Source organism: Trachemys scripta, chromosome 4 (genome assembly GCF_013100865.1).
Source record: "Trachemys scripta elegans isolate TJP31775 chromosome 4, CAS_Tse_1.0, whole genome shotgun sequence".
Taxonomy (NCBI): Eukaryota; Metazoa; Chordata; order Testudines; family Emydidae; genus Trachemys; species Trachemys scripta.
Window position 1 is genome coordinate 66,009,851 of NC_048301.1, and position 13,945 is coordinate 66,023,795.

Genomic DNA, 13,945 nt, shown 5'->3' on the forward strand with positions numbered 1-13,945 from the left:
TATACTTGTAGAGATGTTGTGCCAAGTCTGCTGCTGTTGATTTCTACTCTGTATACCAGGAGTCAAACCTCAGCATTTTTGTGATGCTGCTTAAAAGATTAGTATTTATTTTTAATGATATGCTTAAAAAATCTGAGGTGACTTGATGCCTCATAGGTTTGAAGTTTGGATATAGAGCCTTTCACCCCTAAGTTGCTAGTCTGGACGCAGCCCAGATTTGTAATGGGAAAAAATCTGATAGCTGGTCAATAGCCTATCTGAAATGAGTCTGGTGTCTTAGTTTGCCAAATTCCTGGAAGACAAGTGTCCATATAACAAACCTGCCCACCAAAATTGGCATTGATTGCCCCCTGCAGAAAAGCCAAGGATTGAATGGTTCATGGAAATTAAATTACAATCTCTCTTAAACGGTGGTCTTTCTAGCCCAGGCTTTTGAGGCAAATTAGCAGGGCAGTGTGGAGAGAGCTTGCATGGCCACTGCTCAGGCTGTATCTGTTCTGTAGATAACTCTTGAGAATTAATGCCTTTATTTATCACACAGTCCCATGTCTTTCACCAGCATTACATTTAAAAGGTGGAGGAAAAAATGTTGATGGTAGAAAAATGCTTCTGCCTTGAAGTCCAGAAGCCTTTTGTTGGAACTCTGAGAGAGTTGGAACTCTGATTTAGTTGGTGTTGGTCCTGCTTTGAGCAGGGGATTGGTCTAGACGACCTCCTGAGGTCTCTTCCAACCCTGATATTCTATGATTCTAAAACCTCTTCTTCTCTTCCACTTCTTCCCCTGCAAAACACCAGCTGGAAAGGGTGAAGCATCTATTGTGCACAGGGAGCTAGGAGGATGGGATTTGCCAGTTTGCTAAAAGTGGTTGAAATTAACTTAATCCTGTTCCCTGCAAAACTGAGATGCTACCTCTGTGACTGACTGTTCATCTCTTACAGAGGAACTCAATAAGGTTACAGCATTGTACAGAGCAGCATCTGGAACATGGTGACTGTTTTGCTGAATGGGCAATGAAGTGAATATATGATGAGCCCTTGCTGCTCTTTGAAATCATGCCAGACTGAGAGGCTCTTTAAAGCAAACAGAGCTGCAATAAGTTGCAGTCACTCTGAGGCACACTCCCCATTTTTATTTTCTTTTTGGTTAGTTAAAGGTAAATTTTAAGGCTCACTCACTTAAGTGCCAGACATAGGTGAAAAATTCCCTTGCAAGCTTTTCCCACAGAGCTGTGCCAGTGCTCTTTAATCCTGGCTAGCAACATTCTTGTCATTTCAGTTGCCTACATAGCTCTCTGCCAAGGCATCTTGAATCCTTATCTCCTTTATCCTTTGCCATATCTTTTCCAACAGGGATTTAAAAAAAAAAAAAGTCACAGTAACAAATTGATAAATTGGAGAGGGTTCGGGGAAGAGCCACGAGAATGATTAAAGGATTAAAAGACCCGTATTATAGTGATAGGCTCAAGAAGCTCAATCTCTTTAGCTTAATAAAGAGAAGGTTATGGGATGACTTGATTACCATATAAGTACTTACATGGTGAACAAATGTTTGATAATGAGCTCTTCAATTTATCAGTGAAAGAGAGAACTTCAATGGCTGGAAGTTGAAGCTAGACTCCCCCTCTCCGCCCCCCAACACAAATACATTTACCACCACCCAGCTCTGAAGGCAGAGCGGAGAGCATCAGCTGCTCACTGGTGCTCAGCTCTGAAGGCAGCGCCATGCCAGCAGCAGCAGAGAAGTAAGGGTGGCAATGTGAAAAGTGATATTTGTCAATATCACTTTTCACAGCAGACTTAGCGCCTCATTGCCACCTTTACTTCTGTGCTGCTGCTGCCACCCCTGGGCTGACAGCTGGAGCCCCGCCACCTCCAGGTGAGGGATTGGCTGGGGGGAAGAAGGAGAGCCCAGGTTGCCTCCCTGTGAGATTGAGGGAGGGGGAAGGAGAACCTGAGCCTGGGTGGTGAGGCTCTGGCTGTCCTTTTTATCCTCACCTTCCAGGTGTGCATGTTCCATTTGCACGCGCCCCAGCTACCTGGGGCTGGTAGCCAGAGCTCTGGGGGGAGGGGAAAAAACAAAAACCTGCACTCTAAATTCAGGTTTATATAAAGCCAGTCGCTGAAAAATGACAGTGATTATTTTTATCCTTTTTAAAGCTTGTCTATGAACTGCAGAGATATGCATACCTGATAACAGGCTGATATGCCAAACTGGCAGGGACTGATTAAGGCTGAACATAACTTGGAACAGCGTCATGACATTTACATTGTGAGTTTGTGATATTTATTTTAGGGTGTCTGATGAATCATAGAATCATAGAATCATAGAATATCAGAGTTGGAAGGGACCTCAAGAGGTCATCTAGTCCAACCCCCTGCTCAAAGCAGGACCAATTCCCAGCTAAATCATCCCAGCCAGGGCTTTGTCAAGCCGGGCCTTAAAAACCTCCAAGGAAGGAGACTCTACCACCTCCCTAGGTAACGCATTCCAGTGTTTCACCACCCTCCTAGTGAAATAGTTTTTCCTGATATCCAACCTGGACCTCCCCCACTGCAACTTGAGACCATTGCTCCTTGTTCTGTCATCTGCCACCACTGAGAACAGCCGAGCTCCATCCTCTTTGGAACCCCCCTTCAGGTAGTTGAAGGCTGCTATCAAATCCCCCCTCATTCTTCTCTTCTGGAGACTAAACAATCCCAGTTCCCTCAGCCTCTCCTCATAAGTCATGTGCTCCAGACCCCTAATCATTTTTGTTGCCCTCCGCTGGACTCTTTCCAATTTTTCCACATCCTTCTTGTAGTGTGGGGACCAAAACTGGACACAGTATTCCAGATGAGGCCTCACCAATGTCGAATAAAGGGGAACGATCACGTTCCTCGATCTGCTGGCAATGCCCCTACTTATACAGCCCAAAATGCCGTTAGCCTTCTTGGCAACAAGAGCACACTGTTGACTCATATCCAGCTTCTCGTCCACTGTGACCCCTAGGTCCTTTTCAGCAGAACTGCTACCTAGCCATTCGGTCCCTAGTCTGTAGCAGTGCATGGGATTCTTCCGTCCTAAGTGCAAGACTCTGCACTTGTCCTTGTTGAACCTCATCAGGTTTTTTTCTGCCCAATCCTCTAATTTGTCTAGGTCCCTCTGTATCCGATCCCTACCCTCTAGTGTATCTACCACGCCTCCTAGTTTAGTGTCATCTGCAAACTTGCTGATGGAAACCCTTAGTCTTCTAATTCTGAGCCCCACTACAATAACGACTTAGATATTGGCATAGAAAGTACGCTTATTAAGTTTGCAGATGATACCAAACTGGGAGGGATTGCAACTGCTTTGGAGGACAGGGTCATAATTCAAAATGATCTGGACAAATTGGAGAAATGGTCTGAGTTAAACAGGATGAAGTTTAACAAAGACAAATGCAAAATGCTCCACTTAAGAAGAAAAAATCAGTTTCACACATACAGAATGGGAAGAGACTGTCTAGGAAGGAGTACGGCAGAAAGGGATCTAGGGGTTATAGTGGACCACAAGCTAAATATGAGTCAACAGTGTGATGCTGTTGCAAAAAAAGCAAACATGATTCTGGGATGTATTAACAGGTATGTTGTGAGCAAGACATGAGAAGTCATTCTTCCGCTCTACTCTGCTCTGGTTAGACCTCAGCTGGAGTATTGTGTCCAGTTCTGGGCACCGCATTTCAAGAAAGATGTGGAGAAATTGGAAAGGGTCCAGAGAAGAGCAACAAGAATGATTAAAGATCTTGAGAACATGACCTATGAAGGAAGGCTGGAAGAATTGGGTTTGTTTAGTTTGGAAAAGAGAAGACTGACAGGGGACATGATAGCAGTTTTCAGGTATCTAAAAGGGTGTCATAAGGAGGAGGGAGAAAACTTGTTCACCTTAGCCTCTAAGGATAGAACAAGAAGCAATGGGCTTAAACTGCAGCAAGGGAGGTCTAGGTTGGACATTAGGAAAAAGTTCCTAACTGTCACGGTGGTTAAACACTGGAATAAATTGCCTAGGGAGGTTGTGGAATCTCCATCTCTGGAGATATTTAAGAGTAGGTTAGATAAATGTCTATCAGGGATGGTCTAGACTGTATTTGGTCCTGCCATGCGGGCAGGGGACTGGACTCGATGACCTCTCGAGGTCCCTTCCAGTCCTAGAATCTATGAATCAAGTCAGCTGATAGTGACCTGGCCTCAGCCTGCTGTTGTGACATGGGAGATTTTTGTTCTGTCTAGGGATAGACGCTTTCAGGTTTTCACACCCGCAGTTGGGTTGTTAGTGTTTGTGTGATTTTAATGTTCTGTTGGACTGAAGGTGACATTTATGGATTTATGGTAACTATATGCCCTTGAGCTGTGATCCTTTTCAGATCTCGCAAGCCAAGCAGGACATAACCTGATCAATACATAGATGAGGGACTTTCAAAGAAAATCCTCTTCCTGCAAAAAGTGGTGTTGGAAATTCAGTAGCAGACACATTTTCCTGCGTCAGGACTGTACCAATGCCCCAGCATGGTGTTTAAAGGACAGTGTACTGTTGGAGACTCTCTCTTTCAGATGAGACATTATTAAGGATCCCATTACACGTTTGGCAATTTACTGACCAAATGAGATCTAATCAACTCACAGGCTAAAGGAGCTTGTAGGAATTCCCAAGGAGAGGGATAATGGGTTTTCTAGTGGGAAGGGAGGCTGAGGAGGACAAATGTAGTTACTACTGTCTCATAACATAAATATATGAATACCCTATCAACTTTCCCACCCAAATAGGCTACTGAAAAAATCTAAACCTAGATTCCCTCCCCCCCCCCCCGCGCAAAAGGTGCCAGGGTGGCGGGGGGGGAGTAAAGTAGGTAGTTTGGCTGCTAGTGCTGTCAACTAGTACTGTTCCAGAGGTGATGTGCTTTAGCAAGTGGAATATATATATATTGAACTGCTTTCAAGCGCACCCTAGTGGCATGTATGTTGTGTAGCAGTCTCCTTGTCAGGCCTGCAGGGACTGTGGGTAGCAATGTTTGTGAAATGGTAAAAGAATGTAAGAATGAGGTGAAAATAATAATTAGTCAACTTCAGCAAAGTCTTAGAATTATTCTGATCACTCCTAGTCTTCATATTCGAAGTAAGGCTCACTTTCAGTGCCAATGAATCTTCGACCTCTGCTTTTTTATGAAGGAAGCTGTGTCTAGAAGGAGGCATAGAGAAGCAGAAGAAGTTGATGTGTCGTGCTGTGCCACAAAGGGCAGCCCAGAACAACCCTGTAATCTTCAGGGATATCAGGACGAAGGTGAAGGCTAGACTGACAATAGTTGTGCATTATTCACTGTTTTGCTGTTTACTGTCTGTATACATTGAGAACCTAGTACATACCCTTCCAACTCCATGGAGAAAGACTCCATACTAATTGTCTATGTACCTTATAAAAGACCTTGGCATTTACCTTTGGGGAGAGCATAGTGCTCCCTCTTCTTTTTGCTTGCATTCACCATCTATCCATTCCTTAATGTCTCCTTCTCTGTGTTTATTTATCCAGGTGTATATATAGATGGGATGCTTAAATATAACTAAAGCTACCAGGTTGTTTTATCACATAGTTACAGCACATCTTAGGATGAATAAATCATGACATAGAATTTTGTCCTTGTATAGGTCACCCCACCAGTCACACTCTTGTTGCTAAGTCACATGGATGCCTTCCATTGGGGCATAAGATCAACATTGCGCTGACTGGATTCAAACTCATGGAAGGATATTGCACACACTCAAGTGGGAGTGATTAATGTGGAAAAATGATAATATCTCAAGACCGAGGAGAACAGAATGCTTTTAATGTAATTTAAAACTATGCCCCTAAATTGGAAATATTTGTGGTTCTAAGGTAATACAACAGTCATCACCCAACTGATCGTGTGCAAAATCAAGTATAGACTTTGCAATCTTGGTCCAAAAAGATAGTCCTCTGTCCAGTGAACTACAGGAGCACTTTAATTAACTAGAGAGTAAAGGAAATCCATACTCCCACAATGAAATCTGTAATAATAATACTTTGAGATCCAGATTCTAGGTGAAAGGCACTAAAAAGTGCAGAGTGCCTCCAGAAATGAATTAAGCTTCATGAGAACCCCGGAAGGAGGTCAGTATCATTCCCATTTTATAGATTTGTGAAACAAGCACAGGAGAATTATGTGACTTCCCCAAGATCACACAAGTTAACAACACAGCTAGGAATATAACCCAGATCTGCATTCTCATTCTCTGACCATTAAACATGCTCTTTCCCAGCCCATTGAGTTAATTTGTACACATCCATAGTACAGTGAGATTGCTGACCTTGACTTACTGGCATGGTTAGATCTCCTCTCTCTCAGCTTCTGACTTTCTTAGCTGGGTCTTAGCTTTTCACCTACGCTGTGACGTGTATAACTTTAGAAGTTTGAAGGGAGTCATTTCAAATCTACAAGTCCAGATAGTACAAGACAATGGGTGCTGATATCCTTGCTGATGTGCCAAAAATTTGCACCACTGAAAGTTCCAACATTCTCAGTGGCTTGACAGTGGCCCTAGGAAGTAAACAATGTGATGGTAACAAGCTTGTGTGGATAGAAAATAAAGATCCATCTGGGCCACAAAAAGTTTGGCTGCAGATCCTAACTCCCCTAAAGTTTGAGTTTGGATTAGAGCTTTTAGTTCTGGCCCATATTTAGAAGAAAATGAATGATACAATTATACAGTATATGGGTGCATTGACTGTTGGGTCTATAATATAGTCATTCCAAGGTGCATTGGTGTTACATGTTTGACTATTATCATTGTTAACTGGTTGCTCTAAAATTGTTTTTTTTGGAAAGGGTTAAATATACAAGGCATGACCTTGGCACATCCCATTCCCTGCAGTGATTTCCAGCTTTCATTATTGCTTTGTTTTATGCAGAAATATTCTTGGAGATTGATTAATTTTCTTTGCTCGATATATATCGTTGCACCTGCCTTAAGATGGAAGTTGCAACATTTTGGTAAAAGAACTGAGTTTTGCTTAGTTTCTGTATCTTCTATAATTGCCTCCGCATGTTCTGCTAAAATGATATTTTGTAAAGTCGTGCACCCCCACACATCATTGACTCTCAGCAGACATCCCTGTGCTTGCCACACTGTCAGTACAGTAGGAGAGATGCTTTTTCATTTTTTTTCTTTAGTGGTGGAAACGTCATTGTTTCAAAATGTCTTACTTCAGGAGGGCATTAGCTCTGTCTATGTGGAGATGAATTGGCTCAGGCTTGCAGTCCTAAATAGAATAGTATTTGGAAATGTAGGGGAGAAGAATCATAAGAATGGCCATACTAGGTCAGACCAATGGTCCATCTAGCTTAGTAGCCTGTCTTCTGACAGTGATCAGTGTCAGATGCTTCAGAGCGAGTGAACAGAACCAATTCATCAAGTGATCCATCCCCAGTCTCAGGTTCTAGCAGTCAGAGGTTCAGGGATGCCTAGAGCATGGGGTTGCATCCCTGATTATCTTAGGTTCATCAATGGCTATTAGCCATCCTTCATTAACTTATTTAATTCTTTTTTTGAACTCAGTTATATTAGTCTTGTGTAATACATATTTTTTCCATGTCTTTTCCTCCTCCAGCCTGAAGTCTCTGGTAGATGGATACAAACAATGGTCATCTAGTGCTCCAAACCTAGGGAAAGTCCAGAGAACTACACCTGCCTTGCCAGGATTCACCAGCCTAGCAGAGATGGGTAAGGGCAGACCACGTACTTTATTTCACGCATGTGCACGCATCCCTGCATGAGCAATTCTATTCAGCCAAGGCATCTTACTCCAATGTCTTCATTTTGGTGGTTCACTATTTCACCTTAATGTCCACAAGGATTGCCCTCTCTCATCTCGCCTTTTGGATTTTGTGTGTGTGTTCACTTCCCTCCCATCTCTCCACACTCACTCTCTCTCACTCTGCAGCTCAACAGTTCTTACCCCAAACCTCTCAAAACCACTGTCCAGCTCTCTGTTCTCCGTGGTAGCTCTGCACTCCTTAGAAACTTTGTGATCTTTCTTGTTAATAATGCTGTTGGGAATGGATATTTGGGTGCTGCAATATAGGGATAGATCACTTACAGGAAGTACTGTGGGGAGTGGTTCTTGTCTCCTTCCCTGCCTTTCTAAACATGTCCTTATGTGTAAATCTACTGCAGCTGGGAGGGCTGAGGAGCTCTTTTCAGAAATGCTACTCTTGGTCAGCACCTTGTCAGTGCTCCCAGCCTGCACCAGCTTTGCGAGCTGGATTCACATCCACAAGGGCCAGCTTTTTGTGCCGTCTTGGATTGCCTAGCTTGGACAGAAGAACCTATTCACATTTGACTATGGTTAAACAGTTAGTGCTTAGATGAAGGCATTTCCTCCTTTGCATGCTTTGTGAAGCTTAATCCATTCATGTTTGTAAGGCATGTTGTGATTCTCTGGTGAAAATGTTATGCCAACACAAAGTATTTTTCATTTGCTTTGCAGAGGATGAAGACAACGAGTGTCTTAATGGAGACGAAGTGCACCCTTCACCTGGGCGCACCCCATCGTACCTCTGCATCCCATTTCAGAAGAGCGGAGACGTGGATGGCCCACCCAGTGATGCCAATGAGGAGTCCACTCCCATGAATTCTGCTACAAGCACCCCTCAGCTCACCCCGACCAATAGCCTTAAACGGGGTGGCTCCCAGCATAAGCGGTGGGAGGTTGCCTTGCTCGGCTGTGGAGCAGTGCTGGCTGCTGCAGGCCTAGGCTTTGATCTGTTGGAGGCAGGCAAGTGCCAGTTGCTGACCCAGGATGAGCTGGAACCGCCCAAGGAGGAGAAGAAGAAGCGCGACAGTATTTTCCAGCGGGCTGGGCGCCCACGCAGAAGCACCAGCCCACCTTCCCGGAAGCTCTTCAAGAAAGAGGACCCCCTGTTGCTGCTGGGCGAGCCCTCCACCTCACTGACCCTCCTCTCCCTGTCTTCCATTTCTGAATGTAACTCCACCCGCTCCCTGCTGCGCTCAGACAGTGATGAGATTGTGGTGTATGAGATGCCCGTCAGCCCTGTGACAGTCAAGGCTCCCTTGCCAGTAGTTACTAACCCGCTGGTCAATGTACGCATTGAGAGGTTCAAGCAGGACCCCAACCAATCCCTGACTCCCACACATGTGACTCTCTCTTCCCACGCCCAGCAAAGGGGGCACAGGCGAACCCCTTCTGATGGGGCCATCAAAGTGGCTGGACTGGTTGCCAATGGGTGCTCTCCCAGTGGGTGCACTTCCAGTAACTGTTTAACTGGTGCACTGGGCGCAGGTAAGTTTCTCCTCCTCCTCCTCTTTCTCAGTCTTCAGAATGAAGGCCAGACAGTTAGTGCAGTGGTTCCCCTATCCCTCCCTCTTGTGCCTTTGTTCACCGAGAGAGTGAATACTCTATTTATATAGCACCTAGCACAGTGGTCTGTGGCAAAGGTTCCTAGGCATTACCTTTATACTACTAATAAATAAAATAATACTCTAATCCAGTGGTTCTCAAACTGTGGGTTGGGACCTCAAAGTGGGTCATGATCCTGCTTTAATGGGGTCGCCAGGGCTGGCTTAGACTTGCTCGGGCACAGGGCCAAAACCGAAACCAAAGCCCAAGCCCCACTGCCTGGGGTTGAAGCCAAAACCTGAGGGCTTCAGCCCTGGCTGGCAGGGCTCAGGTTACAGGCCCCTTGTCTAGGGCTGAAACCCTGGGGCTTTGGCTTTGGCCCCCCGACCCCACCTGGGGCAGCAGAGCTCAAGCAGACTCAGGCTTCGGTTCCCCCTCCTGGGATTGTTAGAAGGGAGTTGTCAGAAGTAGGTTGTGGTGCAATGAAGTTTGAGAATCCCTGCTCTAATCAGTTTAGGCCTGGTGTCACCACTGATTCACTGTGCAACTTTGGGCAAGTCACATAACCTCTCTGTCTCTCTTTCCTCATCAAAGGGTATTGTGAGGCTTACTACATTAGTTTCTTGGACAGAAGGCATTATCCAAGTATAATGTCACTTCTGTTGTTTGTTCCTGAGGATTCCACCTTCACGCTTTACCCTTCCTTAAGTTCCCCTTATGCTTTCAAGGCAACTTCTATTCTGAAAGCCAACAAAAAATGGACGTGAGGCCTTCTGGACTGAGCTGGTGCCACTTTTTGTTCATTGGCAAGAGGGTTCGTGTTGGGGAGTACAAGGTGTGCTCTGCCGCCAAACCTTTACCAGAGACTGAGCCTCCACAACATCCCAAATTCCTTACCACTACGGGGGGAGAAACACTGGAATTGTTCTCTGATCTAAGTGGCTGTAGCTACTTAGAACAACTGCAGCCTGCCAGGACAATCGCCTATTGTATCAGGGTCTGTAGTGAGATACAAGTTAACATAGTCATTTATGCTCATAAAAATAGCTTTAGTGAAAACTTAAAACTTCATTTACTGAACAATAAATTCTGCTTTGGAATTCTTCACCATATACAAATTCATATGATGAGACATTATGCTTATTATGTATATTCTATTAAAATACATTAAATGAACATTAAGATAATAGAGTGAAGCATCCCAGAACCACTGAGTGACAAGATTAAGGTTTCCTACTCGAGCTTTAAGTGATCTGATTATATAGCATTGGAGCAGCTGTATCTCACTAGTGTGTCCAGAACAGTCCAGGAGCCAGTGGACCAGTCCCTTATCTCAAATCAATACAACAGGGGCATAGACTTCTTTGTTGTTTGGAAAACTGTGTTTGTCCCCTTTTAATAATTTGTCCATATTGGAACTTCTATTCTCAACTCAGTGTTTCCTATATTTATTAATGCAATACCAAAATTTTCTGGGGGAAAGGGTCAAAGCTCTCCCAAGCTCCCAGTGGTCTACCTCACATATAGTGTTTCAGATGAAAACTGAGGGGTTCTGAATTTTGGATATATTTTATTTTTGCACATGCCTTTAGTGTATCTGGGCATTAAAGTCAAGTTGGAGCTATTTAAGGTATCTATCGAACTGATGTGTCTTCTTTCTCTCTCTTTCTCTCCCCTTTTTGGATAGGTGTATTAAAAACTCCCAGCCCAAGTCGAGATCCAAATGAGGTCCCTCGCCTGCCAGACCCCAACCTTGTCTTTCCTCCAACCCCAAGACGCTGGAATGCACAGCAGGACTCCACACTGGAAAGACCCAAGACCTTGGAGTTCTTGCCAAGGCCACGCCCTTCAGCCAATCGGCAGCGGCTTGATCCCTGGTGGTTTGTGTCACCCAGCCAAGCTAGGGGTGAATCCTCTGCCAACAGTTCAAGTACTGACACCCCAAGCAATCTGGACTCCTGCTTTGCTAGTAGCAGCAGCACTGTAGAGGAGAGGCCAGGACTTCCTGCTCTGCTTCCTTTCCAGGTGGGTATTCCTGTAGAGGAGCGGATGCTATTGGACATAGATGTTGAGGGGCAGAGCCAGGACAGCACAGTTCCGCTATGCAGAACTGAACTTAAAACAACCAAACCTGCAGCGTATGAACTGAAACAAGAGTTCTGGTCTTAGCATGAAATCCATTAGGGGGCAGTAAGCCCCTTTAGAGTCAATCATACTACTTGCACTGAGAATGCACTTTGAAGACAGATAAAATGGAGGGATGCTACTGAGATCATATAATGGTGCTGCCTCTATTGAAAATGTATTGTCTGACTGTCTGATTTTTGTCTGCAGTTGGATGTAACTGGGCAACTCAAAGCTGCTGACTTTTGCTGTGGGGATTTTCTGTAGTCTTCCTTATCTTGTTGTTGCAGTTTGAAATGGCAATAAGCAAAAATGATCATATCAAAGTCTCTGTATTTGACCTCACAGAGCTTGACAAATGTTGTATATTGGTATATATCCCAGTATTAATCTGGATCCTGAGATCCCAAGTATTACACTATATCAGGCACTGGTGTTTGGTATTTTCCCAAGGCTGTCCAAATGGGAGAAATAGCAAATATTTGGAGATTTGCTTCACTGAATCCCACTCTTATGGCAGGGTTGGTCTGGCATCTACCCACTACCCCGGCAGAAGCACCTGGCCCACACATGCTTGGATTTTATAGTCTCTAATAAATTCTTTGTTAAATGCTCCTCAGATGCAGTTTTCATCTAGAACTCTGACACATTCCATCTAATCTAATTTATATACTATAATGTAGGCCCTTTGTGTGAGTGGACCTGTAGCTAGAACAGTAATTCACTCTTTCTGTTGAGCTGTGTGTGACCTCAAAAGCAAGCTCTCCACACTGATGATGTATAACAAAGCCATCAGCATTAGGAACCAGACAGTATGTTTGGCTTGCAGAAAGAACTCCGTGTATTCATTAGTGAGGTTCTTCCTCACCCTGTCAATGCTAGGAAAATCAGGTATGTAATCCTAATGGACTGCTTCCATCGAAATCCGTGGGAGCCAGATCGGGCACTGAGGCCTCATATCATGTAAAAAACATGTATCTGGATTAAGCTAACGTCCTAACCAGTTCCATTCTTTATCCTGTCCTATTCCTACTCCTAGATCTTCTATCCTGGGTTAATGTCTTTCCTACTTTAATCTCTTTTCTTCTGCCCTTTTGTCAGTAGCTGGGATGCTCCAAATCTCCAATAGAGTTCTTAGGTACAATTCGCTAGGTGCTAGGAAGCTGAGAGCCAATTGGAAGAGCACAAATCCCCATTGCTACTTTTGACCACATGTTGCCAAATGGAGAAATCTCAGATCAGTCCCAGTATTCAATGTAATAATGGATTTGTGTCGTTCTAACCAATCATTCTTGAGGAGGGGAAGGTGGGCAATGTAAATTCATTATGGGGAAAACCACCATTCAGGTAACTATATTAGTTCTTTGGCATCTGAATAATTCGTGTGCCATTTGCCAAGCAAGGAAGGGAAAGCGCATGACTGGAGTTTCACTTGAGTTGTCCAAAAATAATGGCAAAAGACTGGGGTAAAAGGTGTTAAGGTTTAAAAATAGTTTCCAAGAAGGGGGGGAGGGAGAAGAATGGCAAATGTTGGTATCTGCTATAACAGCAGCAAATAGAGTGGTAGTATGAGAGAATATATTTACATTTGAGAAACTCCACTCCTTTAAAAAACTGCTATCTAGGAATTGAATTGAATAAATAACATAACATTTTCAAAGTAACTCCCACATTTGTCTTTGCGGATCTCTTCTTTTTTTGTTTCTGTTCTTACCCAGTCCCATCAGTTCATTCTCTTTTCTGTTACTTTAATTCACAAAGTGAGATGCTGAATTAGGAAATCAAAAAACTCCCTTGGGCCCTTATAATATGGTGCCTTGAAGATTTTGGTTGTCCTTTGTTCTCCTTGTTCATCCTGTACAACCAGAACAACCAAAACCTAAGAACCACAGGTCTCTTTTGCTTAATCTCTGGTAAACTGAAACACTTTATTGGAGAGATGACCTTTATGTAAGAAACCAGAATGGTAGTAGCTGCAGCCTCTTCCCAGACCAGCTAGATGATCCTGCTCTGCCATCAAAGAGATCCCATCCCATCTCCCTGAGTTCCTCATCAGTAGTACAATATTATTTTTCTTAGGATATTTTTTTTTCAGTATACTGTTGTTGCCTCAGGTGGTTGCTGTGTATGGGACAGGAAGTCTCAGTGTATAGATTCTTTTGAGACTAGCTGACCATGCAGATTAGCACTTTTAAGAGATGAATCTATTGGCATCATTGTGGGGGGGGAAGGTGTTCTGATTTAGCAAAACTCTGTGATGGCTATGTCCTTTCATTGCTATAGGGTACGTCTACACTACCTGCCGGATCGGCGGGTAGTGATCGATCTATCAGGGATCGATTTATCGCGTCTAGTGTAGACACAATAAATCAATCCCCAATTGCTCTGCCGTCGACTCCGGAATTCCACCACGGCGAGAGGCGGAAGCGGAGTCGA

General features: G+C 44.1%; 1 protein-coding gene across 1 annotated transcript in view; it reads left to right on the forward strand.

Moving 5' to 3' along the window:
• The window catches only part of MAP3K9 (mitogen-activated protein kinase kinase kinase 9), a 67,162-nt gene extending 54,636 nt beyond the window's left edge, over window positions 1–12,526 (forward strand). The window contains exons 9-11 of the mRNA XM_034770043.1: window positions 7,637–7,749; window positions 8,516–9,328; window positions 11,073–12,526. Of these exons, the coding sequence (XP_034625934.1) occupies window positions 7,637–7,749; window positions 8,516–9,328; window positions 11,073–11,554 (1,408 nt within the window). The 3' untranslated portion in view covers window positions 11,555–12,526. The remainder of the gene's footprint in view (window positions 1–7,636; window positions 7,750–8,515; window positions 9,329–11,072) is intronic.
• The last annotated feature ends 1,419 nt before the right edge of the window (window positions 12,527–13,945 follow it).